Source organism: Microtus oregoni, unplaced genomic scaffold (assembly GCF_018167655.1).
Source record: "Microtus oregoni isolate MIOR12 unplaced genomic scaffold, Mior012 000002F_ref0000024, whole genome shotgun sequence".
In the NCBI taxonomy this organism is placed as follows: Eukaryota; Metazoa; Chordata; class Mammalia; order Rodentia; family Cricetidae; genus Microtus; species Microtus oregoni.
Genome location: NW_024543061.1, coordinates 63,548,175 through 63,573,094, shown reverse-complemented (window position 1 = coordinate 63,573,094; position 24,920 = coordinate 63,548,175). Strand labels below are relative to the sequence as shown.

At 41.8% G+C, this 24,920-nt stretch overlaps 2 protein-coding genes across 2 annotated transcripts; one reads left to right on the top strand and one right to left on the bottom strand.

The window, feature by feature from the left end:
- Positions 1-6,616: 6,616 nt before the first annotated feature.
- On the bottom strand, positions 6,617-6,874 carry LOC121443386 (NADH dehydrogenase [ubiquinone] 1 beta subcomplex subunit 1). Its single transcript, XM_041645143.1, has one exon. It carries the CDS (start codon positions 6,856-6,858, stop codon positions 6,685-6,687), a length of 174 nt encoding a protein of 57 aa, XP_041501077.1. The 5' UTR covers positions 6,859-6,874; the 3' UTR covers positions 6,617-6,684.
- Positions 6,875-11,948: 5,074 nt separating this feature from the next.
- On the top strand, positions 11,949-20,708 carry C3ar1 (complement C3a receptor 1). Its single transcript, XM_041679511.1, has 2 exons — positions 11,949-12,076; positions 19,052-20,708. Exon 2 carries the CDS (start codon positions 19,060-19,062, stop codon positions 20,497-20,499), a length of 1,440 nt encoding a protein of 479 aa, XP_041535445.1. The 5' UTR covers positions 11,949-12,076; positions 19,052-19,059; the 3' UTR covers positions 20,500-20,708.
- Positions 20,709-24,920: the final 4,212 nt, after the last annotated feature.

Genomic DNA, 24,920 nt, shown 5'->3' with positions numbered 1-24,920 from the left:
AGAACTTGAGGCAGGCAGATCTCTAAGAGTTCGAGGCTAACCTGGTCTACAAAGTGAGTTCTAGGACAGTCAAGGCTACACGGAGAAACCCTGTCTCAAAAAAGCAGAAAAAAAGTTCAAGTCAGAACAGAGAAACCATGTCCCTGTCTCAAAGGGAAAAAAATTAAAAGAAGGGAGAAATAAAGGAATTTCTGTTTCTTTACTTTCCAAACACACTCTATTAGATCCCAATATCTACCATTTATGCAGAAGCAATATCACAAGTTCAAGGCCATGGACTAGATATTTGAGTCTCTGTCTTGATAAATCAAACAAGCAAGATGAGACCCACTACTAGGGATTTCACAGCCAACAAGGGAGAACATGATGGGCTGGCTGTGATCAGCTGTCGGACAGATGCCTGTTTTGCAAGTGAGGAAATGAAAACAGAAGAAACGAAAGAGAATTAACTACGCAACACATGATTCTGTGTGGAAAAGATTCGTTTCCAGCCTAGCTTTTCTCCTTACCCATGCTGAATCCTGAAAAGCTTGTCTCAGCTTCAGCTGGGTCCCTTTACTGGTGGCATTCTGATGTCTGGCTCATCCGAGTGCTTGTGTCTTTACATTTGAAATATTCCCTCATTGTTTATTTCTCTGGTCAAATAACAGAAATATATATATATATATATGTGTGTGTGTATATATATATATGTATATGTATATATATATACACATACACACATGTGGTGTGTATATGGTATATGATATATATGGTACCATCATCTAGTCTAGCTGTTTAAATTTTTTGCCTAAAAAATAGCAAAAAAAAATTTCAAGCATACATCTAGCTCAATATTAATATGGTAGCTATTACCATAACTGGAAGTCAAATCCCATCTCCAAATTCCTAGTATCCTGCTCTTTTCTCTGCCAAGAGTCTTCACTTCCTTGAAAAATTTCCAGTTTTGATCTCTTTCCATCTTGTGCCTGTTAATCAGACACAGCATGTGTGTCGTCCAAAGCTTTGCACTATTATATTTAATTTAGAAAATAGATTACTCCATATGAGCTAATATATCTATTCACTTCTCACACTAAAATTTGCCATATCTTTGTTTTTAATTATCAGAGAAAATGAGCTACAGAGTCTATGATTTAATTTTTTTTTTATTTTTGGTGAACGAACTTTAGTACAGCTGTCTAGCATTGACAGCATAGGACTAATTGGTAATTCATAAAAGGCTTTTGATGTAGTCTGTATGTATATACAAATTTTCATTTCTTCCTAAAACATCTGGTCTCGGCTCTGGGATTTATATTTAGAGATTCAGAAGGGAAGAAAGCAGAAGTCAACAGCATAAATTCCCCGGGCTTATCCGCAGTTCACCACTTAGGAAACAGACTAGAGAAAAGTCATCAAAAAAACAGGAACACTTCAGAAGACGTCTTCCATAATCTGCTTACTGAGCCTGGGGGTGTAGCTGGGTGGTTGAAATGCTTGCCTAACACACACAAGACTGTGGGTTCCACCACCAACACAACAAAGACAAAAGCAGTAATTTCTATCACTTGGGAGGTCGAGGCAAAAAGATCTGGAATTTGCAGTTATCCTTGGCTACACAGAAAGTGTGAGGCCAGCCTGGGCTAACAAGAGATCTTCTCTCAAAGCAAAACAGAGCAAAATTTCTTAAGCAGAGCATGATAATGTGCACTTACGATTCCAGTTCCTTATGGAGAACTCCTGGCCAGCCTGGGAAACAGTGAGATCCAGACTGATAATAATTAACAGTAATAATAATAATAAATTAATAGTTTTCTTAATGATCTGAAAACACAGATTTATTTGTCTTTGCTTTATGGGTATGAGTGCTTTGCCTGCATGTATGTATGTGCGTCACGTGTGTTCATTGCTGGTAGAGGACAGAAGAGGGAGACAGATGCCTGGAACAATAGTTACAGAGATTGTGAGCTGCCTTGTGGGAGCGAGAAACTGAAACTGGGTCCTCTGCAAAAGCAGCTGAGTTCATACAACCACTAAGCCATCTCCCCAATCCCTGACGCATAATCTTTAGAAAGACATAAATCAAGAAAACTGTCTCCACTCCAGGAACAATTTTAAGGAGCCATTTTATTAACTCTTTATATTATATTCAGAAGTCATTTTTAGGCAAACATTCATATTTTAGCAACAAAACAGTTACAGGGCACTGTAGAAGGCAGACAGGATATAAAGAAACTCAGGTTTTAGTGGGATGGAGGCAGTTAAATTGTTAATTTACAGGATTTGTAGCAGCTAATGTCTGTCAGCGTCTACCCATTCTTAACACTTGGCTCCAGGCCCATCCCTCAGTGCATCTGCTTACTGCTTGTTTCAGGGACAACTAATCTTTCCCACATTGATGTCCCCAACATGTATTATACAGCCATGGAAGCCCCTACTATATGATAGTTAAACAACTGTAGGAAGTCCTTCTGTATTTGCATTGCTTTCATTCGTTGAATAAAGAAACTGCCTTGGCCTTTTGATAGGGCAGCCTTTAGGTGGGCAGAGTAGACAGAACAGAATGCTGGGAAGAAGGGAAGTGTGGCAGATGCCATGAATCTCCAGCCTGAGTTGGATGTAGGTTAGAATCTTGCAGGTAAGCCACAGTCATGTGGTGATACACAGATTTAATAGAAATAGGTTTATCAAAATGTGAGAGTTAGCCAATAAGAAGCTAGAGCTATGGGCCAGGCAGTAATTTAATTAATACAATTTCTGTGTGATTATTTCAGGGGTTAAGCTAGCCAAGCAGCCAGGAGCCAGGTGGCCAGGATGAAAAGCAGGCCTGCATCCTTCTACAACAAACAACCCTTGGAGCTTCTGCCTCTCCCACAATGAAGATGAGGATATCAAAAGCAAAATCAGAGAACAAGGTTTTGATAATGAAGCAACAGCATGGATACCTCTTGTTTGTTGGTGGTTTAGTTATGCGACCTATTCTGGAGTCCAATTCATAGCCCTCCTGTACTAGCCTCCCAAACAACATGATTACAGGTGTGCCCACTACCCCTGGCTATACCTTATCACTAATAAGTAGGCAAGATATTCTCATCACTGCAAGTGGGAGTAAAACTGGTGGCATTCTAAAGGAAATTTCCATACCTTTAAAAAAATTATAGGGCTAGAGAGATGGTTCAACATTTAACAGCACTTGCTGCTCTTGCAAAGGAGCTAGATTGGGTTTCTAGCACCCATGTGTAACTTCAGGCCCAGAGGAGCCAACATCCTCTTCTGGACTCTGAGGGCAGCAGATGCAGACATGGTGTGCATACACACATACAAGCAAAACACTTGTACACATTGTAATAATCTGTCCTGTCCCTTTAAGAGACAAGTCCCACCTACTCACTTCCCAGTCCACTGAGGCAGGCAGATCTTCCTTCCTGCTTGCAGCCTGAGTCTCTTTCCTTTTCCATCTTCCTCTCTCTCTTCTGTCTTTCTTCTTCTTCTTCTTCTTCTTCTTCTTCTCTCTCTCTCTCTCTCTCTCTCTCTCTTTCTCTCTCTCTCTCTCCCTCTCTGCTCTTCTCCCCTTCTCCCTTTCCCCTCCATAACCCACTAAATAAATATCCAACCTCACTCTGCATGGTGTGCCTATCCATGTCTCTGTCTCTCGCCTGCTGCGTGACTCCCTGCCTGGGACCAGAAGTCTTTGGAGACCTGAGGTGTGGTATCATGGTGTGCCCATCTATCTGTCTCTTCTTGTGTGACTGGCTGCCCCACCGAGGTCTCTTACTCATTACTTGGCTCCCTGTCTGAAACTCATGGCCTGCTACAGCCAATCAGGGAACTGTGCCATTCCCTGCCTAGGACTGGCTGCTCTCAGAACCCACTGCCCACTGCCACTGCTCAGGGACCTGCAGGCATTTCTGCTGCTGCAGCCACCAGAGATCCTGCAGCATTTTTATTTTACTATTACACACATAGCTAAAAAATAAATCAACCTTTAAATTTATGCATGCAGACATTCAGGTTTAGCTCTTCCAATTCTAATAATCTGTTTTTGTTTTTTACAGAAATAGTGGCATAGTCATATATGGTGATGCATGCTCATAATTCCAGCACTTGAGAGACTGACTCAGGAGGATCAGAAGTTCAAGATCATCCTCAGTTACATCCAAGTTTGAGGCCAGCTTGGGCCACACAAGACCCTGTGTCAGAGGGAAAGGAGAGTGAGATATTAAGAATATGTCTAGTTTATAACAGTTTAAATTTGACAAAAGCAGAATATTATGCTAGACAAGGCACATGCCTTTAATCCCAGTACTCCAGAGGCAGAGGCAGGAAGATCTCTAATGTCAGAGGTTTCTGTCCCACCCAGTCCCATAGCTGTTCAGTCCCAAAGAAACACACAGAAGCTTACATTAATCATAAACTGGTTGGCCTATTAGCTCAGGCTTTCTGATTAACTAACTCTTACATTCTAAATTAACCCATAACTCTTGTCTGTGTTAGCCACGTGACTTAGTACCTTTTATCAGTGAGGCATTCTCATCTTGCTTCCTCTGCATCTGGGTGACGACTGCAGACTGAGCCTTTCTTTTTCCCAAAATTCTCCTATTCTTGTTGCTCCACCTACACTTCCTGCCTGGCTACTGGCCAATCAGCATATTATTAAACCAATACAAGTGACAAATCTTTACAGGGTACAAGACCATTGTCTTACAGCAGATCTCTGTGAATATGGGGTCAGCCTGGTCTACATACCAAGTTCCGTATTATTTGCACCACTGTTGCATTGATGGGCATATCTTGCCACACTGGTCATCATTGTAGTTCACAGGGTTCACAGCTGGGTTAGACTGTTGATGACTTTCTCTCCACCCTACTCCACAATCTGTATAACACCTTCCAGTGCTCTGAAATCTAGTCAGCAAAGAGGAAGCTTGCTGGTCAAATACCAATTTGAATTCTACATGTTCTGTAACCAGTGTAGTATCTTCAACAAAGGAGTCTTCCCATAAGGTACTGGTGAGCAACTGAGCACAATGGTAATAGCTTATGCATGCCTAGTACTACAAATATGCCGATGAATTCATAGTTGTGAAGCACATAACCTCTGGAATTGGGCCTATTATTTTATTAAACATACATAGTATCAAGCTGACCTCAAAATTCTTATCTATCTGTAGATAAGTGCAACACTCAGTCCTCCTCAGAGAAGTTGCATTGTGCAATATACAGAGGTTAATGCAGAAACTCACAAAAGTCTCAAATTGTGACATTTCTGTAACATCCCTCCCAAGACTCAAGGACTGCCTCCGAAGGCAGGGTGGAAAGGGTTTAAGAGGGTAAGACTGCCAGGCACTTGCCTTTAACCCCAGTACTCAGGAGGCAGAGACAGGTGGATCTCTGTGAGTTCAAGGCAGCCTAGTCTACAGATAGAGTTCCAGGACAGCCAGGGAAAGAAACTCTGTATTGGAAGAAAAAAAAAAGAGGGAGAAAACCAAAACAATGTCTTCTGGACAGAGCCACTGGACTCATGATCTCAGAGCTGAATGGAGACCTGAACAAGATCAAGCCAGTCAACATTCTACATGGAGTGGAAGGAGTTCACAAGTCCCCACCCCTAACTAAGAAATTATGAACAGTTGATGGCTTTTGGAAGGTGGAGGGGAGCCAGTTTTCTTTAAGAATGTCACTCAATCACACTCCAGTGGACAGCTCCATACCCAGAAACACAGTGAGAGCACAAACTGAAGTCGATGACTTATTAAATTAAAAACAAATAAACAAATAAAAATGATAAAGTTAGGAGAGTGATAGGAGGTGGAAAAGGATCCGGGAGAAGTTGAAGGGAGAAATTGAGGTGAATGTCATCAAAATACATCCTCTGAAATTCTGAAAGACTTAATAAAAAGAATAATCATAAAAAATAATATAGAGCAATTTTTAATGATTTCTACTTTTATTTTATGTATATTGGTGCTTTGCCTGCACATATGTCTATGTACCAGATGCATGATGCAGCTCCTATCACAACAGATGCATGTAATGCTGGTAAAAGTAAGAAGAGGGCATCAGATCCCCTGGAACAGGAGTTCAGAGAGTTGTGAGCTGAATCCAGGAACCTTCGCAAGAAAAGCCAGTGCTCTTAACCACCGAGCCATCTCTCCAGGTCCTAGAACAATTTATGTATGGTTTTTCTTGGTATGAAAAAAATAAATGGGAGAAATTAAATATATAAACAAGTGTATTCGCCGGGCAGTGGTGGCGCATGCCTTTAATCCCAGCACTCGGGAGGCAGAGGCAGGTGGATCTCTGTGAGTTCGAGGCCAGCCTGGTCTACAAGAGCTAGTTCCAGGACAGGAACCAAAAGTTACGGAGAAACCCTGTCTCGAAAAGAAAAAAAAAAAACAAGTGTATTAGTCACTTTTTTATTACTGTGATAAAAACACTATGACCATGACAATTCACCAAAGGAACAGTCTATTTTAGAATCATAGTTCCAGAGGGTTAGAGCTGTTAATCCAATTGTGGGCCTTTGTGAGTTAATATTTTCCAGAAATTTTTGAATATCATTAAGAGTTCCTAATTGATCTCTCCTGATTTGTACTTTCCTTGATTGAAATTTTTACAAACCTATCTTTTTTTTAAATAATAAATGTTTTATTTCTCCAATGACTTTTAAAATGTGAACATTCTGAGATTTAGCCACAGGCTTTACTTCCAAGTAACTTCTTCATTGGGCCTCAGTTCCCTCTGATATAGCATACTCTTATTCCGGAAGGCAGTTAGCTTTTCGTCATCCCTCCTGTCTAGATAGCATCCAAAGACAAATCCCATAGGAACAAGTATATGAACCCAGTGTTCACGTACAAGCTGAAGCAAGGTCATCGTGGCTGCTGCAGCCGGTGCCAAGCACGACCCACGACCAAGGGCAGCGGTAGGTCTTTACAAACCTATCTTATGTCCTAGGTAATTTAAATCTCTTCTGTATTTTTTCAGGAACAATTTGTAACCCCCCAAAAAGCAAAATTCTCTTTACATCACCAAACAGTTTTTCTAAGGTATCTGAGTCTGAATCAACTAGTAAGATATCATCTCTATAATGGTAAATTATAGATTGATGGAACCATTTATGAATTATTTCCAATGGTTATTCTACGAAATATTGGCAGAGGGTTGTGCTGTTTAACATCCATTGTGGAAGAATTTTCCCCTGATACCTCTTAACAAGCTGAGAATTAGTCTAAGGGGGCATTGTGAAGGCCAAATTTTTCCCTATCCTGATCTTGTAAAAGTATAGTAAAAAAGCACTTTTAAATCAGTCACTATAATAGACCATCCTCTAGGTAATAAAGAAGGCAAAGGAATTTCAGGCTATAAAGAATCCATTGACTGGACCACCGGATCACCTTATTAATAGCTCTTAGATCCATTGCCATTCTCCATTTTCCAGATTTCTTTCTATTGACAAATATAGGAGAATTCCAAAGACTGGTTAGTCAGTTAACCGTTTTGAAGGTAAGGCTGTTGGTACCTTTAAAAGACCACCAGCTATTGTGCCCTGTTTATGTACACTCTGAATGGTCTGTGACTGTTCTTGACAACACCTTTTAATATTTCTCTCAAAAGCATTCTTTATTTTATGGTTTGTTTCTGAGATTGGAGGAATGTTAATCTGTGTTTTCCACTGTTGAAACAAATCACATCCCCATGAATTCATTGCTATGTTAGCCACATGTGGCTTTAATTTTCCTACCAGTCCTTCTAGCACTATACCTTTGACCAACCTTGTACTTTGTTTTACCTGACACAAAGTTCCAATCCCTAGACGCTGAATATTTTGTTCCTGAAGAGGCCAATCTGGATACCAAGATGTTGGTAAAATTACTAAGTAAAAACTTGATTGATCAGATAAGTGGCAGAGAAGGAACTAGTGACTCCCTTTCTCTCTCTCTCTCTCTCTCTCTCTCTCTCTTTTTCTTTCTCTCTGCCACTCCCTACTACTTCCTGTGTCTCTGTATATATCCTGGGGTCCTCCAAAACCTCTATGTGCTAATTTTGGTCAGCAAGTAGCTAGCTAGCTCTTCCCTCAATTCAAAATAAACTTTATTGGTAGTCTTGGGTGTCTCCGGGGGTGACCAAAATATCCCACAAGAGAGTGCACTCAAAATGGGGTCTTTATGAAACTTCAAAGCCCATCTTCCAGTGACGTACTTCCTTCATCAAAGTCACACCTCCTAAATCCTCCCCAAATAGCCACTAATTGGGGACCAAGGAAGCTTGAACACCTGGGACTTAAAGGGGACGTCCCCCCTCAAACCACCACAGCATATGAGAAGCTGGAGAAGCAGCTGAGTGCGTTCTAAGAGCACTTTCTACACAATCATGAGGACCAGAATTTGGATCCTAGCTCCATATAAACAGCTGGGCATAGCCCGGTGCATGCTTGTAATCCTAGCCCTGGAAAGTCGACAGAGAATAGAATCCTGGGGCCTGGAAGATAGCCAGCCCAGATGCAGGTTCCGTGACAGACCCCCGCTCAGGGTGAGTAGCCAGTGGTAGAGCCAAACACCAGACACCCAACATCTTCACCCAGTCTCTTCAAGCACCCTCATAAGCACACATAGCTGTACATACACACAGGTACACATGTACCTCTCCCTCTCAAATACACAAATACATCCACACAAAAACTTAAAAGAAAAAAAAGCATGAAATGGAAGTACATGTTTACATTTGCATTTTATATAAATTTTGCTTATTTTATTTGTATTATTTTAAAAAATAGATCAGTGATGCTGGGGCGTTAAGAACATTCATTGCTCTTATAGAGGGCCTGAGTTCACTTCCCAGCTCACAACTACTTGTAACTCCATTCCCATGGGTATCTGGTGCCCTCTTCTGGCCTCCTTGGGCACTTGCACTCACATGCACAAACACACAGATGTCCACAAATATACAGAATTATAATTTAGATAAATCTAGGATCTGGAAAGATGTATTAGCAGCTAAGAGCTCTGGCTACTCTTGCAGAAGACTGGGGTTCAATTCCCAGCATCTACATGGTAGCTCACAGCTCTATAAGTCGAATTATAACTATAACTATAGTCTATAACTCCATGGGATTCAATGCCCCCTCTGTACTCTGTAGACTCCAGGTGTACAAGTGGCGCACAGACATACATACAGACGAAACAATCAAACACATAAAATAAAATTTTAAAAGGTTAAATAAAGTAAATCTTGAAACAAATCTGTTCCAGAAACTTTAGTTTTCACTTTAATCCTTCTAATTTAATGTTTGACCATGGTAACGAGTTGTCTCAACAATATATATTTTATGTGAATATATATGTACATGTATGAATATCCAACATATTGTAATACTATTTTTGTATGCCTTCTGAATACCTTCATTCTTCAATGTTTTCAAATACTGAGGGGGAAAAATATACACACACATATGAAAAAATATGTAATGAAACTGTGTACATTGTATGTGGGCATTAAAATAAATTCTGATTTGTTCAGAGGAAGGTCAAGCCATAAAATCGCACAGCAATTATGTTACATCTTGTTCAAAACTACTTTTTAAAAAAATCGTATTTGTGCTGGGCAGTGGTGGCACATCCCTTTAATCCCAGCACTCGGGAGGCAGAGGCAGACGGATCTCTGTGAGTTTGAGACCAGCCTGGTCTACAAGAGCTAGTTCCAGGACAGGCTCCAAAGCTACAGAGAAACCTTGTCTTGAAAAACCAAAAAAAAAAAAAAGTATTTGTGCCAGGTGGTGGTGGTGCACATTTTTAACCCCAGCACTCAGGAGGCAGATCTCTGTGAGCTTGAGACCAGCTTGGTCTACAGAGCTAGTTTCAGGACAGCCATAGCAACACAGAAAAACCCTGTTTCAAAAAACTAATATATATCCATATATATATATATATATATATATATATAATAAAAACTAATATATACACATATATATAATAAAAACTAATATATATCCATATATAATAAAAATTAATATATACATATATAATAAAAACTAATATATCCATATATAATAAAAATTAATATATACATACATAATAAAAACTAATATATATCCATATATAATAAAAACTAATATGTATACATATATAATAAAAACTAATATATCCATATATAATAAAAACTAATATATATCCATATATAATAAAAACTAATATGTATACATATATAATAAAAACTAATATATCCATATATAATAAAAACTAATATATATCCATATATATAATTTATTATACATATGCTGCATTTCAGAAAAACATCAAGAAGAATTGGACACTAACCTATTAAAAGTGGCTATTCTAGAAGCAAAGTAGGAAATAAAAATCTTTCATATTTTCAACCTTTTTCTTCGTATTTTAGTATTATCTCAATTTATTTTTATATGTCCATACTATTTCAAGTATATAAAAAACAATATGGACACTAACCTATTAAAAGTGGCTATTCTAGAAGCAAAGTAGGAAATAAAAATACTTCATATTTTCATCCTTTTTCTTCATATTTTAGTATTATCTCAATTTTTTTATATGTCCATACTATTTCACGTATATAAAAAACAATAGAAATAACTTAAAGGATATTATACAGCTCTCACTTTTTTTTTTTTTAAAGATTTTCTGACTCAGTCATCCCAGATTATTTGCTGGCAAACAAGGAATGGAGCAAAGCTGTTCTGTGGATGAGTCGATCGGTGCTGACCGGAGCTTTTGTCACAGTAGAGCATATGTATTGAAATACATTCTATGTCGCTCCATATAGAGAACCAAAATCGGCTTCGGTCGCATATACAAGAATGATACGGGGACGTCTTTGTCTGCCTGGCTGAGTAGGTACCTCCCTTTGTAGCTCGTGCTGTCTGGAACGTGTGATCCTCCTGCCTCAGCACCCCAAGTGCCTGCTTTTCAGATGTGGCCGCCATGCCGGATGGATGGGAAAGGATTCTTTTTTTTTTTTTTTTTTGGTTTTTCGAGACAGGGTTTCTCTGTGGCTTTGGAGCCTGTCCTGGAACTAGCTCTGTAGACCAGGCTGGTCTCGAACTCACAGAGATCCACCTGCCTCTGCCTCCCGAGTGCTGGGATTAAAGGTGTGCGCCACCATCGCCCTGCGGGAAAGGATTCTTTGCAGCAGGAATGCTCTTGGGACTCTGCTGTCACCTGGTGAAAACAACCTGGTGCCTGCAGGCTAGGCCACCAGAGCCGGCTGCGGTCTCACTTACCCCTGCCTCCGGCACAGCTTCTCCATACTCAGCACCTGTCACCTGCCTGTGCACTCAAGCCCTGTAATCATTTAGGGCTTGTTTACGTCTCACTTTTCCCAGATTGCCCCACCCTCATGAACATATCCATGCCCATTGCATTCCATTTTATTTCTACTTGTATGCAAAGTCTGTTCATATTACAGGTGTGTGTGTGTGTGTGTACACGTGTGCTCACACACGCCTGTGTATACACACACACACACGAAGAGAAAACTCTTACACATAAAACAAATAAATCTTTTAAACCCCTCACTCTGTGGGACTGGAGAAATGGCTCAGAGGTTAAAAACACTTTTTACTCTGGACCGAGCACATGATGCTCCAGTTCCACGGGATCTAGTGTCCTCTTCTGGCTTCTGTGAGCACCCATATACATGTGGCACACACATACACAAGAATAAAATAAAACTAATTTAAAAGGAAAAAAATAAAAATAAATAAAAACACCTCACTTCGTAGCCCAGGCAGGCCTGCCTGGAAATTTCTCGCCTCCAGCCTCAGCATTGAGAAGCTAGGATGCCAGGCTCCTGCAGAGACCGTCTGAGTCCACTCCCCGTTTCTGTCCTTCTGCTTTTCTTATCTGAACCGTTTAAGACATGACTCACAGCCCTTCCTGTGAAGTCAGATAGATAGCAGTCTATCTGCTCCTGAGTTCCCTTTACCACGGGGGGAAGAAAGTGCTCAGCCACTGGCCCGATGTACTTCATGACTTCATTTCAGCCAAGTGTGGGGACCAGACAGGATTTGTTGGTGACCGGCAGATCAGTACTGGAGCCCTCGGATTCCATCTTGGTGTGTTTGGTAAGAAAACCTAGATGACCCTGCCGCCTTGGGCTTTGTTCAGCCTGCTATACTACTTATGTACAGTGGTTCCAAGTTCATTATCTTCTGTTTCCTTCTATTCTTGTCCTAAGATTTATATTTTTAGGGAGTCTTAACCGTGTAGTCTTGGCTGATCTGAAACTCACTACACAGACAAGGCTAGCCTTAAACTCACGGAGATGTCGATCCTGTCTCTGCCTCCTGAGTCCTGGGATTAAAGATGTGGACCATCATACCCGACTCTTGCCCTAGCTTTTATTTCTCCTGTCTTATCCCCATGACTACTTTCTTTTACTAAATCCTATTCATTCTGTTTGTCTTTGCTTTTAAGATTTTTATTCCAAAAATAATGAATATTTGTCATTCACTCCCTTCCATAAAATGACTGTTTCTTCTGGCCTCTGACTCTGTTCCCATTAGTCTTGTTTCTCCACCCACTGTTCACAGGTCCACACATCATGTATATGGAAATGCATATGAATATACCTGTATAAGGATTCCCGTTCTGTCTCTCTCGCTAAATTTCCCTTCAGTTCTTTGAGCCCTTCCCTGGTGCTGCTGGCTCTATCATCCTATAATTAGCAATTGATTTGGGAATCTGCTTCTCTTTACTCATCTCAGGTAAATTTTAGGCTCAGGATTTTAGATATCTTTATAATTACTGCTGGCTAACTCAATACTAAAATCTTGAAAAAAATAACTAATAATCTTAAATATAGAGGGTGTTTTTGTTTGGGGAGGGGTTTGGGTAACTGTGAACTGTGATTTTGCAGTGATGACTTTTTAAGGCCTGACTTGCATCCACTTTCAAAGCAGATAACTTGTGCTATTTAAACGATAGCTCACAGCATAGAGCTCACTTTCTCTCATATCGGGACCTTGCTGTTTTCAACTCCTGTTCTTTTAAGAGCACTGCCCACTTTCTCATCAAGACCGCGGTTTCTCAGCGATGTGATCCTTGCAGTAAAAAGAACATTGGCCTGTAGTTATTGCACCTGTGACCTTTCCTGTTGTGACCCTGACCCTGTGAGGGCCACACAGTGCCCTGAGTTTCAGCATCAAAAACTGCAAAGTGAAGAGGGATGATTTCTGTGTGCTCGTTTGTTCCTAGCAATCTCTGACTGTTTTTCTCTCGGTATCTTATGAATCAGTGCATTAACGCTGGGACGGGACAATAGATCAGCAGTCTTGCCATTCACATCAGGGGCTAGAAGGATTTGGGGATCTGCATAGAAAAAGACAGATAGGAAGATGGGAATCATTTCTCCTTTTTTTTATTTTGTTGACTCATTATTTTAACTTCTGCTTATCGGGTAAGACTCTGTGGCAAACTTTGTCAAGCTCAGCAGAACAATTTCCAAATATCTGGACTTCCGCTAAAAAAAAAAAAAAGTAAAGTGCTATTACATCCAGCAATAATTGGGAACTTAGAAACAAACAAATTAGAAGAGATAACATAGGAATTAAGAAAGCGGTCTGGGTAAAAAATGAAAAGGCTCAGAACTAAAATTTTAAATGCAATTGAAAGCGAACAAGTTGAAACCTGGAAAGCAAGCGTCCTCCCGGTCATGGTGGTACATGCCTTGGGAGTCCAACGCCTAGTAGATTGAAGCAGAAGTTCCCCAGCTGGAGGCCAGCCTGGGCTATACAATCAGGCGAACAGGCATTTATAGATAGGTCTTATCATGACCATCACACAGTTTAGGGTCACGATAAAGATTACAACACAAGATAAAATATGCCACCTCATAGAGCATATCAGAAAAGATCCAACCACACACTCATCCAGGCAAGGAAGAGACAGGAGAATCTTCAAGAGATTAGAAGAGAATATTTCAGATAGAATGCATAGAGTTTAGTCCTGAGGAGTAAGCATTTTAACAGTTGGAAATGCAGTATAGAGAAAGGAAAAAGCCACACAAGGGATATGATTCTAAACAGAAATCACTAGCCTCCATTTAGGAAAATGAAATGGTGTTGATCGGGAGGGCGTCACAGACCAGGAGGAGAGACAGATAAGAACTGCATTGCGCAAGATAGAAAAACTGGTTCGGGTTTGAGTTCTCCATACAATCTTAGCAGAGCAATAGGAACAGAAAACAAAATAAACCCAAACTCTGAAGAAGACAGTTAAGAATGATCTTTCAAGCCAGGCATTGTGGCTATGCCTTTAATCCCAGCTCTCAGGAGGCAGAAGCAGGTAGATCCTTGAGTTTGAAGCCAGCCTGGTCTACAGAGTGAGTTCCCGGACAGCCAGGACTGCTCTACAGAGAAACCGTCTCGAACAAACGAGAATGATCATTGAGAAAAATAAACCTCAAACAAGCCATCAGCCTTGAAAGAGAAGCTGTGTTAAAGTTACGAACTAACACCCTGGCCGGGCGGTGATGGCACAGGCCTTTAATCCCAGCACTTTGGAGACAGACAGGCAGATCTCTGTGAGTTCAAGGCCAGCTAGGGTCTACAGAGTGAGTTCCAGAATCAATGCCCTAATGAGTGGTATGGTTACGGCTTAGATCATTGTGGAGAAACCACTTATGAAAGATATTTAGGGTCTGGAGAGATGGCTCAGGGGTTAAGAGCACTAGCTGCTCTTCCAGAGGACCCGGGTTCAGTTCCCAGCACCCACATGACAGCTACTACTGTCTGTACCTCCAGTTCCAGGGTATCCGACACCCTGTTCTGCTCCATAAAATTCTGCATGCATGTGGGGTACATAAGTTCACACAACCACACACACACACACACACACACACACACACACACACACACAATAAGACGAAATAAATAATTAAAAACATGAAAAGTTTAAAAAAATATATTTAGGGAGTAAGTTGGAAAATAATTAGATAAAAACTTGATGTTCCTTAAATTACATCTTCCTGTGTGGTGTGGGGACTTCACTGAAATAGTAAGTCTAGAAAGTACTGTGTTACATCCGTGGCTGCTGTCCTGGGTGGCTTTCTCTCAACCTGACACAAGCTAGTGTAATCTGGAAAGAGGAACCTCAGTTGAGAAATGCCTCCATCAGATTGACCCACAGACAACTCTATGGGACATTTTATTGATTGCCGCTGATGTGGGAGGGTCTAGCCCACTGTCCTCACTGGCCAGATAGACGGGTCCTGGGACACATAAGAAAACAGGGTGAACCGCTGTGAGGAGCAAGCAGTAGACAGTGTTCCTCCGCGTTCCTCCGTGGCTGCTTCAGTCTCTGCCTCCAGGCCCCTTGCCTTCCCTCACTGGACTCTGACCTTGAATATATAAGAAATCAATCCTTTCCTCTCCAAGTTGCTTTTGGTCAGTGTTTTATTACAGCAATAGAAAGCAGAGAAAAACAGCTATAGTGTTTAGATGCCTTCGAGGTAGAAGCAATCCAAATGTCTATTAGACAAATACGCTACACATGCACACTGGAACATCAAATTCATTGTTTTGTTTTGAGACAGGCTCTTACTAGGTAGCCCACACTGGCTTTGAACTGGTGGTGATACTTATGCCTTGTGACTGAGAATCTAGGCATTCACCTTTGCCTTTAAACAAAAATCCTGACACATCTCATACTAGGAGGACGTTATCACAAGCGAAAGGACATAAAAAGCAAAAGACTGAGCTGAGCGTTTTAGCGCTTGCCTGTAATTCCACTACCTGAGAGGTTTAGGCAGGATTGCTGTTAGTTCAAGGCAAGCCTAGGTTATTGACTAAGACCCTCTGGTACACACACACACACACACACACACAGGAAAGGAAGGAAGGAAAGCAGGTAGCATATGACTTCACTTAAATTAAGTATATAATCAAGTTCATAGCAGCAAAGTGTGGTGTTTGCCAGAACTGAGAGGTTTTTTTGTTTTGTTTTGTTATCTATCTATCATCTATCTATCTATCTATCTATCTATCTATCTATAGACAGAGTCTCTCAATATAGCCCTGGCTGTCCTGGAACTCATTATGTAGACTAGGCTGACCTCAAACCAACAGAGATCCACTGGCCTCTGCCTCCTGAGTGCTGGGACTAAAGGCGTGAACTACCATGCCTGTCAAAAGTTGTTTAATGAGTAGAGAATTTTTTTTAAATATTTATTTATTTATTTATATTATATATACAATATTCCATCTGTGTGTGTATGCCTGCAGGCCAGAAGAGGGCACCAGACCTCATTACAGATGGTTGTGAGCCACCATGTGGTTGCTGGGAATTGAACTCAGGACCTTTGGAAGAGCAGGCAATGCTCCTAACCGCTGAGCCATCTCTCCAGCCCGAGAATTATTTTTTATTAAATGAAAACATCCTGGAAATTAGTTGCAAAGAAACTAAGCTACTGGTGACTTGCATATTTGAAGTAGTTAATTAAGATAGTAAATTTTATGCTATATGTGTATTTCATCAGCATTGGTTTTTAAATATGCATGATATAACTAAATTTTATCAAATTTTGTTTTGAAAAAATAATTTTAAAGATTTATTTATGATGTATACAGTGTTCTGTCTACATGTATGCCTGGGGGCCAGAAGAGGACACCAGATCTCATTACAGATTGTTGTGAGCCACCATATGGTTGCTGGGAATTGAACTTCGGACATCTCGAATAGCAGACAGTACTCTTAACCACTGACCCATCTCTCTCTAGCCCCTTGATTTTAAAATTTATATATGCATGAAAAAGACAGATATAAAGAAGCTTGAGTATAAGCTATGTGGAGTATGCTAGAACTGAGCCCCCAAAGTTGTTCTCTGACCTCCATGCACACACATGGCACACACACACACACACACACACACACACACTAAATAAATGAAATGACAATATGCAAAGGTTTTTTTTAGGTTTATTTATTATATATACAGTGTTCTGCCTGTATGTATGCCTGCATGCCAGAAGAGGGTACCAGATCTCATTATAATGGTTGTCAGCCACCATGTGGTTGTTGGGAATTGAACTCATGACCTTTGGAAGAGCAGGCAGTGCTCTTAACCTCTAAGCCATCTCTCCAGTCCCCAATATGCAAAGTTTAACTTTTTCACGCTGCTGTCAGTGTAGTGAAGTTTTCTAAAGTTCTTTGGTGACTTCACATTAGAGAGAGTCCACCTAGACGTTTTTGTTTATTTGCTCATTTAAACATCTGTTCCGTTTTAGTAGTGGACACTGGGCGATGGTGGCGCACGCCTTTAATCCCAGCACTCGGGAGGCAGAGGCAGGCGGATCTCTGTGAGTTCGAGACCAGCCTGGTCTAGAGAGCTAGTTCCAGGACAGGCTCCAAAGCCACAGAGAAACCCTGTCTCGAAAAACCAAAAAAAAATAAATAAATAAATAAATAAAAATAATAATAAAAACCTAGAGACAGATGTTGGGATTCAACCTGAAGATCAGAGGAGCAAAGCAGCCAAGCCACTAGAGAGCCCTTACCTCTATGAACTCTTCAGACTGAAAGAGAGCTTGTTCCTGTCTCATCCTGACTTATATTCCTCTCTAGTGCTGGGATTAAAGGCATGCACCACCACTGCTCGGTTTCTATGGCTGCCTAGTGTGGCTGCTGGGATTAGAGGTGTGTGTCACCACTGCCTGGCTGTATGGCTGACTAGTGTGGCTGTTTTGTATTCTGGTCTTCAGGCAAGTTTTATTTATTAAAATACAAATGAAATATCACTATGCACTGAGTGAAGAAAGAAGCTGTGTGTCGGGGACCAGTGTCAACAAAATCACCTCTTGCCAGGGTAGGGGTGTGGGGATTGAGAAATATTAGTAAAGAATACGAAGATGTGTGTGAAAATAATAAAACAGGAAATCCATAGAATAGTACCAGGAGGGAGTTCCAGTGAATACTGAAAATCCCCAAGTTTAATTTTCCATACACTTCTGTACCCCAATACCACAGGGGGAAGACAAAGACCTGCTTTAACGTTATACAAACGAGAACCGTTACTTGCTTCAATACTTTGAGACATCAAGTTATTAGCATTCTGTTGTTTAGGTAGTGAACCCAAACTAGACCAAGTAACCTGAAGGCAGCCACTCCCAAGGTCAAACCTCCTGTTTCAAAAGAAGGGGCAGAAGTGTGCTTGAATTTCCTGACAATGGGTCAGCACGGAGTGGAACTAGCTGTATGGGCCATCTTACCGCCAGAGAACCAAGTAGCCACATCCTGACTCAGGATGTACCCTGATTGCTGTTAACAATTGAGCAACTTCAAACTCTCTGACCTTCAGACAAGGTGGAAATAGCCTCACAGTTTTGGGCCTCCACAGCTGTGGAAATAAGGAACAGAACACTTCACGGCAAAGCTTGGTAGCGATTCCTGTCACACCAGCAAATCAGAGGCAGGAGGACCACGGGTTCAAGTCAGTTTACGGTACGGTCAGTTGGGCAAGTCAGTCAGTTTGAGCAACATGGATCGTGTGCCAGGAAGTCAAGGGGTGAGACTGTAGCTCAGTAGAGCTCGTTGCCCAGAGTGTGCAGGCCCTAGGCTTGAATTGCAGCACTGGGTTAAAAACAACAAATAACAAAAGGGGGGGGGATTTTAGCTGATGTGAACTTCCAAATGAAGTTATCTTTTTTTTAAATATTTATTTATTTATTATGTATACAATAGTCTGTCTGTATGCCTGAAGGCCAGAAGAGGGCGCCAGACCTCTTTACAGATGGTTATGAGCCACCATGTGGTTGCTGGGAATTGAACTCAGGACCTTTGGAAGAGCAGGCAATGCTCTTAACCACTGAGCCATCTCTCCAGCCCGAAGTTATCTTTTTGATACACATTTAATTCAATATCATAGATTTGAAATTGCCTATCAGAGAATGCTGTTGAGTGTCTATTTTGGTGAAGGATTGCAAACAAGACTACTGAGAGCCTCTAGCATTGAGGGGGGTGTATCACCACATAAGGCTTCCTAAGAATACCTATTTTTACAAAGTTTCTATAAGCTTTAACATGTTCTTCATCTTTTTTTGCAGATTTGACAATGGAGTCTTTCTCTGCTGACACCAATTCAACTGACCCACACGCACCGCCTCCACTTAAAGCCGAACAAATCCTCTCCATGGTCATTCTCTGCCTCACTTGTCTACTGGGGCTGCCAGGCAACGGGCTGGTGCTCTGGGTGGCTGGCCTAAAGATGAAGCGGACGGTGAACACGGTTTGGTTTCTCCATCTCACGCTGGCCGATTTCATCTGCTGCCTTTCCTTGCCCCTCTCCCTGGCTAACCTGATTCTCAGAGGCTACTGGCCCTATGGCTTGTTCCTATGCAAACTTATCCCGTCTATCATCATCCTCAACATGTTTGCCAGTGTCTTCCTGCTTACGGCCATTAGCCTGGACCGCTGTCTGATGGTATACAAGCCAATCTGGTGCCAGAATCATCGGAATGTGAGAACAGCCTTCACCGTCTGTGGATGTGTTTGGGCGGTGGCCTTTGTGATGTGTGTACCAGTATTTATATACCGTGATCTACTCACTATAGACAATCACAGTATATGTACCTATAATTTTGATTCCCACGAGAATTTTGATTATTGGGACTACATGTATAAAGATCTACCAGAAAGCAATACTACTGACAACGCCACCGCTCAGCTAATAGGACAAACCGACGACAGATCAGAGCCTTCCTCTTTCCAAAAAAGTGATGACCGTCAGACAGCTGTCATGGCCCTCCAGTCACAAATATTCCAAAAACCTACTGAAGATCCATTCCCTCTAGATTCAGCAAGACTGTCTAGTGAACAAGGTCACAACACTGTAAAACAGCCCCGTGTGCTCTTACCCACCATCCCCAGTGGGCTTCCTATGGAAGATCACAGAACCGACACACACAACAACGACACTTTTCTCTCTGCTCATACAGGGCTTTCCACTACTGCTTCTAGCAGTGACGTACACCACCCTGATTTCCGGGATGACTATTCCACTCAGTTCACACACCGCAATCACAAGCCAATACCTCTGGTGGCAATAAATGTCACAAGGCTGGTGGTGGGTTTTCTGGTGCCCCTTTTCATCATGGTGGCTTGTTACAGCCTCATTGTCTTCCGAATGCGAAAATCCAACTTCACCAAGTCTCGGAGCAAAACCTTGCGGGTGGCCCTCGTGGTGGTGACTGTCTTTTTTGTCTGCTGGACTCCGTACCATATTGTTGGAGTCCTATTGCTGATTGCGGACCCAGAAACTCATTTGATGGAAGCCGCGTTATCCTGGGACCACATTTCCATCGCTTTAGCATATGCCAATAGTTGCTTCAACCCTTTCCTTTATGCCCTTTTGGGGAAGGACTTTAGGAAGAAAGCAAAACAGTCCATAAAGGGCGTTCTGGAGGCGGCCTTTAGTGAAGAGCTCACGCACTCTACCAGCTGCACCCAGGACAAGGCCTCTTCAAGAAGAAACAATTTGAGTACAGATGTGTGATGTGGAGTGGGGACCTAAGCAGATGCTCCCAGGTGAATACTGATGAAGGAAGACATGGTGAGCAGGACACTGACAGTCTGGTGGCTCTCAGAGAGAGGGCTCTGATTATTGACATCAGTATCATTTGGAAACATTAAAGATGCGAATTTTCAAGCCCCATTCCAGACTTGTTGACTCAGAATCCCTGGTCCATGGGGACCAGTGTTTTAACAGGCCCTCTTGCTTCTGATTAACGTTAAGTTGTACCATCATTTGGTTTGGTCTACTCCTATCCCTAAGTTGTGTGAGACGGATAACTTAATCATCCATTTTCAGTATTAATCTCTTTTTTTAGCTTCATCTAAATCATCTTTTAGTTTGCACGAAAAGCTGCTTTTATTGTCCTGAGTGAAAGATATTCCTTTATTGTATAGCTTTATAGTGGTGGTGGTGGTGGTGGTTTTCGTGGGGGGAAAATAAGACACAAAAAAGAAAAAGCCTACAAAAGCAAAGAGTGATGAGCTAGAGACTGGGACAGAGTAGAAAAGCACCACGTCTGCAACTCGAAACATCCTCGGATAATTCCAGGTGCCCATGACTACCCTAAAGGAACACAGGTATGCGTGAACACTTTCCTATCGTGCAGTGTTCTGGAAGCTGTGGTTTGGAGCGCTCTCTTCCCTGAGCATCCCTCTTGTTCATAGAACCAACTATCTCTCTTTTTGTTTTGTTTTTTCTTTTTTGTTTTGTTTTTCAAGACAGGGTTTCTCTGTGTGGCCCTGGCTGTCCTGGAACTATGTAGACCAGGCTGGCCTCGAACTCAAAGACCCGCCTGCTTCTGCTTCCCCGAGTGCAGAGATTAAAGGCGATGTCCCATTGCTTAAGTTCCTGAAGTCCCTTTTTGTTTTCCACACAGGGTCTTACCATCTCCTGCTGGGGATGGGGTATGCAGCACCCTGCCTGGCCCACTTCTTAGTCTTCCACATTAGACTTCGTGCCTCACGTAGAATAAAACAGATGCTTTTCTCCTCCTTCCAAACCCAAGTCTAACGAAAGTTCGGACTGCCATTCTTCATCTCGCTCCCAGGTCCCTGCACTCTGACGGCAACACCGCAGAAAGGTTTGAAACATGAGTCTAGGTACCTCACGTGCCAAAAGGGCCAGGCACACACTCTGTGAAATTCTTTTCAACTCAGTATTTACCTGGACCATGGTATTAGAAATATATGCTCCCAATTTTAAAGGAACTGATGAAAGATGGAATACAAGAGGCCTCTTTCTCCAATGCCCAGTAATTCCTGCCTCTCCCTCTTATCTCAAGAGAGCATCCTGACATTTACAGTGATGTGCCTAAGTCACAATGCGCTTACACCGCCGATTTTTGTAGATAGGATAAAATGGTTTCCATATTTTCATCCAACATCCCAGTGTTGATTAGTATTATACTTTATTTTGTTCATGACCATCCGTTTTTCTTTTACTTTTTATTGTTAGGTCTTATTGCCTTTGAGCCAAGGTCTTTCTGTGTAGCCCAGGCTAGCCCCAGACTCACAGGTCTCTTGTTACACACACTCCCCCAGCTGACTACACAATTTTCTTTTCAACACGTTTCAATAGCACCACTTTTCTTGTCCTTTCCGTTTTTATATTAACGCACATTAACCCTCCACAGACGATTCACGTGACTGACCGATACCTGATACCTGCACACAGCACTCACGCCCCCAGCCCAGACTCTGCCTCATCGTTATTCCCCTTTCTAGTTGACTTGGTTTTCTTAGACAAGGTCTCAAGAATCCCAGATGGCCTCAAAATTGCTATGCAAAGAGAATTTTGAGCTTCCAATCTTCTTGCCTCCACCTCCACATGCAGGGATTAAAGGCATGGACCACTATATCATCTTATATGTGGTGCTGGGAATCAAAACCAGGGCTTCGTGCATGCTAACTAAGCATCCTACCAACTAAGGTGTTCCCCCAGCCTGCTCGGGTTGACAGTTTCGGCTCTCCTATAGGAGACTATGTGGTACTTCTGTGTTCACTTCATCGTCTTCTTATAATGTCATTTGTGTTAAAAATAACAGGGTTTCTCTTATCTTTATGGCAGAATAACACACATTGTGTGTACGTAGCACATTGCACCATCCACTCACCTGGTAACAGACACCAGGTTCTACATCTTACCCATTATACATAATACTACACTAAACCTTTAAATTAACTTAATAAAAATTAGCAACTCCCACCATCTTCTATTCTTTTTTTTTTTTTAATGTACATTGGTGTTTCGCCTGCATGAGGGTGTCGGGTACCCTGGAACTAGAGCTACAGACAGTAGTGAGCTGCTGTGTAGGGACTGGGAGTTGAGCCTGGGTCCTCTGGAAAAGCAGCCAGTGCTCTTGACTGCTGAGCCATCTCTCCAGTGCCTGGTATTTCTATTCTTATGTCTATACTCACGTGTTAAATCACTGAACCTCAAGCTTGTTTGCACAAATAGGCTGACCTATGATAGATGCGTTCACCTAGAGGCAGGAAACTGAACATGTTAGTCCTGTAAAAACATTTGTTCAGTTGTCGAGGGAAGAGTCTTAGGTTACAACTGTTTTATAAACTACTGCACAGAAACATTTCAAATTACTAAGAATCTTTTATTGTCACGAGGTAATTTAGGGGAGAAGATTGCACTTTTACCTTTCTAATGTAAGCTTATATATTCCATATGAATAAACACTTTTATCCGCAAGGCTCTGGGACTCACAGATCCTGTTCATTCTCTTTTTAGATTTTATCCTATGTGTATGAGTGTTTTGCCTGCATGTATGCCTGTGCACCACCTGCAGGCCTGGTGCCCACGGAGGTTACAACAGGTGTCTTATCCCTTAGAGCTGGAGTTACAGGCAGTTGGGAAGCCTCATGTGGTCCTCTGCAAGAGCAGAGTGCTCCTAACAACTGGTGTGACACTTGACCTGGACTACAACCGCTAACTACGCAGCAAATGGAGCTCATGTGACTGCTGACCACTGTGACAGCAAGGCCGGGCTTCCAGTCCCCTAAGGTCCTGGGTTACTGCAAAGGGCAGAGGGTGAATAATTTTGGCATATTGTGAAGACTGGAAGTATAGTAAGTAATTCTGGCAATAACTGACTTCTCCTGAGAGATCTGCTTACTTTGGGGTTGTACTCTGAAGAAAGTTCTACAATTAGATATTCTCATTTCTGATTTTACAACTCTGAAGAGAATCTTTACCTATTTGATACTCTCGTCCCTAGAAAGTCTGAAACAAGGACCCAACCTCTCCCTTACAGTCTAGTATCCTGAACCTTTTTAAAAATTATAATACACATAAAAATAGACAACATATTTTGATCATATTCTCTCTTCCCCCAACCTACCTACCCAACTTCATGTTTTCTCTCAAAAAAAAAAAAAAAAAAGGAAAAACAACAAAAGACAAAAATCAAAAAACGGGCTGGAGAGATGGCTCAGTGGTTAAGAGCATTGCCTGCTCTTCCAAAGGTCCTGAGTTCAATTCCCAGCAACCACATGGTGGCTCACAACCATCAGTAATGAGGTCTGGCGCCATCTTCTGGCCTGCAGGCATACAAGCAGACAGAATACAGTATACTAAATAGATTTTTTAAAAAAAATCAAAAAACATTCAGACTGTAAAAGGAAAATTAATGAGACAAAAAAAAAAAAAAAACACCAGGAGGTGGTGGCACACACCTTTAATGCCACTTGGGAGGCAGAGACAGGTGGATCTCTGGGAGACTAAGGCCAGTCTGACCTACAGAGTGAGTTCCAGAATGGCCAGGGCTACACAAAGAAACCTTGTCATGGAGAAACAAAAACAACAACAACAAAAGCACAAAGAAACATGATGTCTGTTCTGTGTTGGCTGCTCCCGGACATGGGGACGGCCCTGGAGTGGAGTTTATAGACCAAGTGGCACTCCACTAGAGAAAAGTGGTTTGTCCTTTCTCAGCAGGTATCAGCTGCAAAGAGTTGGTTAGGGGGACTTTGCGTCCACTCTCTAAGCTAACATGCCTCTGTTGGGACCAATTGAGTCCTGGCCTTCAGCTGCTCTTCCCTGCTAGAGCCTTCTAATTGAAGTGACTAAGAGCTGTGCTTTGCCTAGAGGATCAGAGGATGGGATTTTTCACCTGTTGGCCATTGACTACAGGGTATTTAAGCCTCCATGGTGCTATTAAAAGAGGGTTTTGTACCAGTGATTGGAGGGCCGTGTGTCTGTCTCTGTGTGTTTCCTCAACCTCCAGCCCCTTGCCCGAAGCTCGAACTGGGTTCTAGCGCATAGAGTGCAAAGGGGGGGGGGGGCACGATGCGCGACAGGCCTCCTCTACCCAGCAACCTCCAACAAGATTTCACTACACTTAGTAGCATTTTAAAGACCAACTATGAAATCATGTCTCATTCTTTCTTGCC

Bases quoted from the DNA above. Each gene is read 5' to 3' on its own strand.
- LOC121443386 (XM_041645143.1), bottom strand. From the start codon at position 6,858: ATGACCTTGCTTCAGCTTGTACGTGAACACTGGGTTCATATACTTGTT.
- C3ar1 (XM_041679511.1), top strand. From the start codon at position 19,060: ATGGAGTCTTTCTCTGCTGACACCAATTCAACTGACCCACACGCACCG.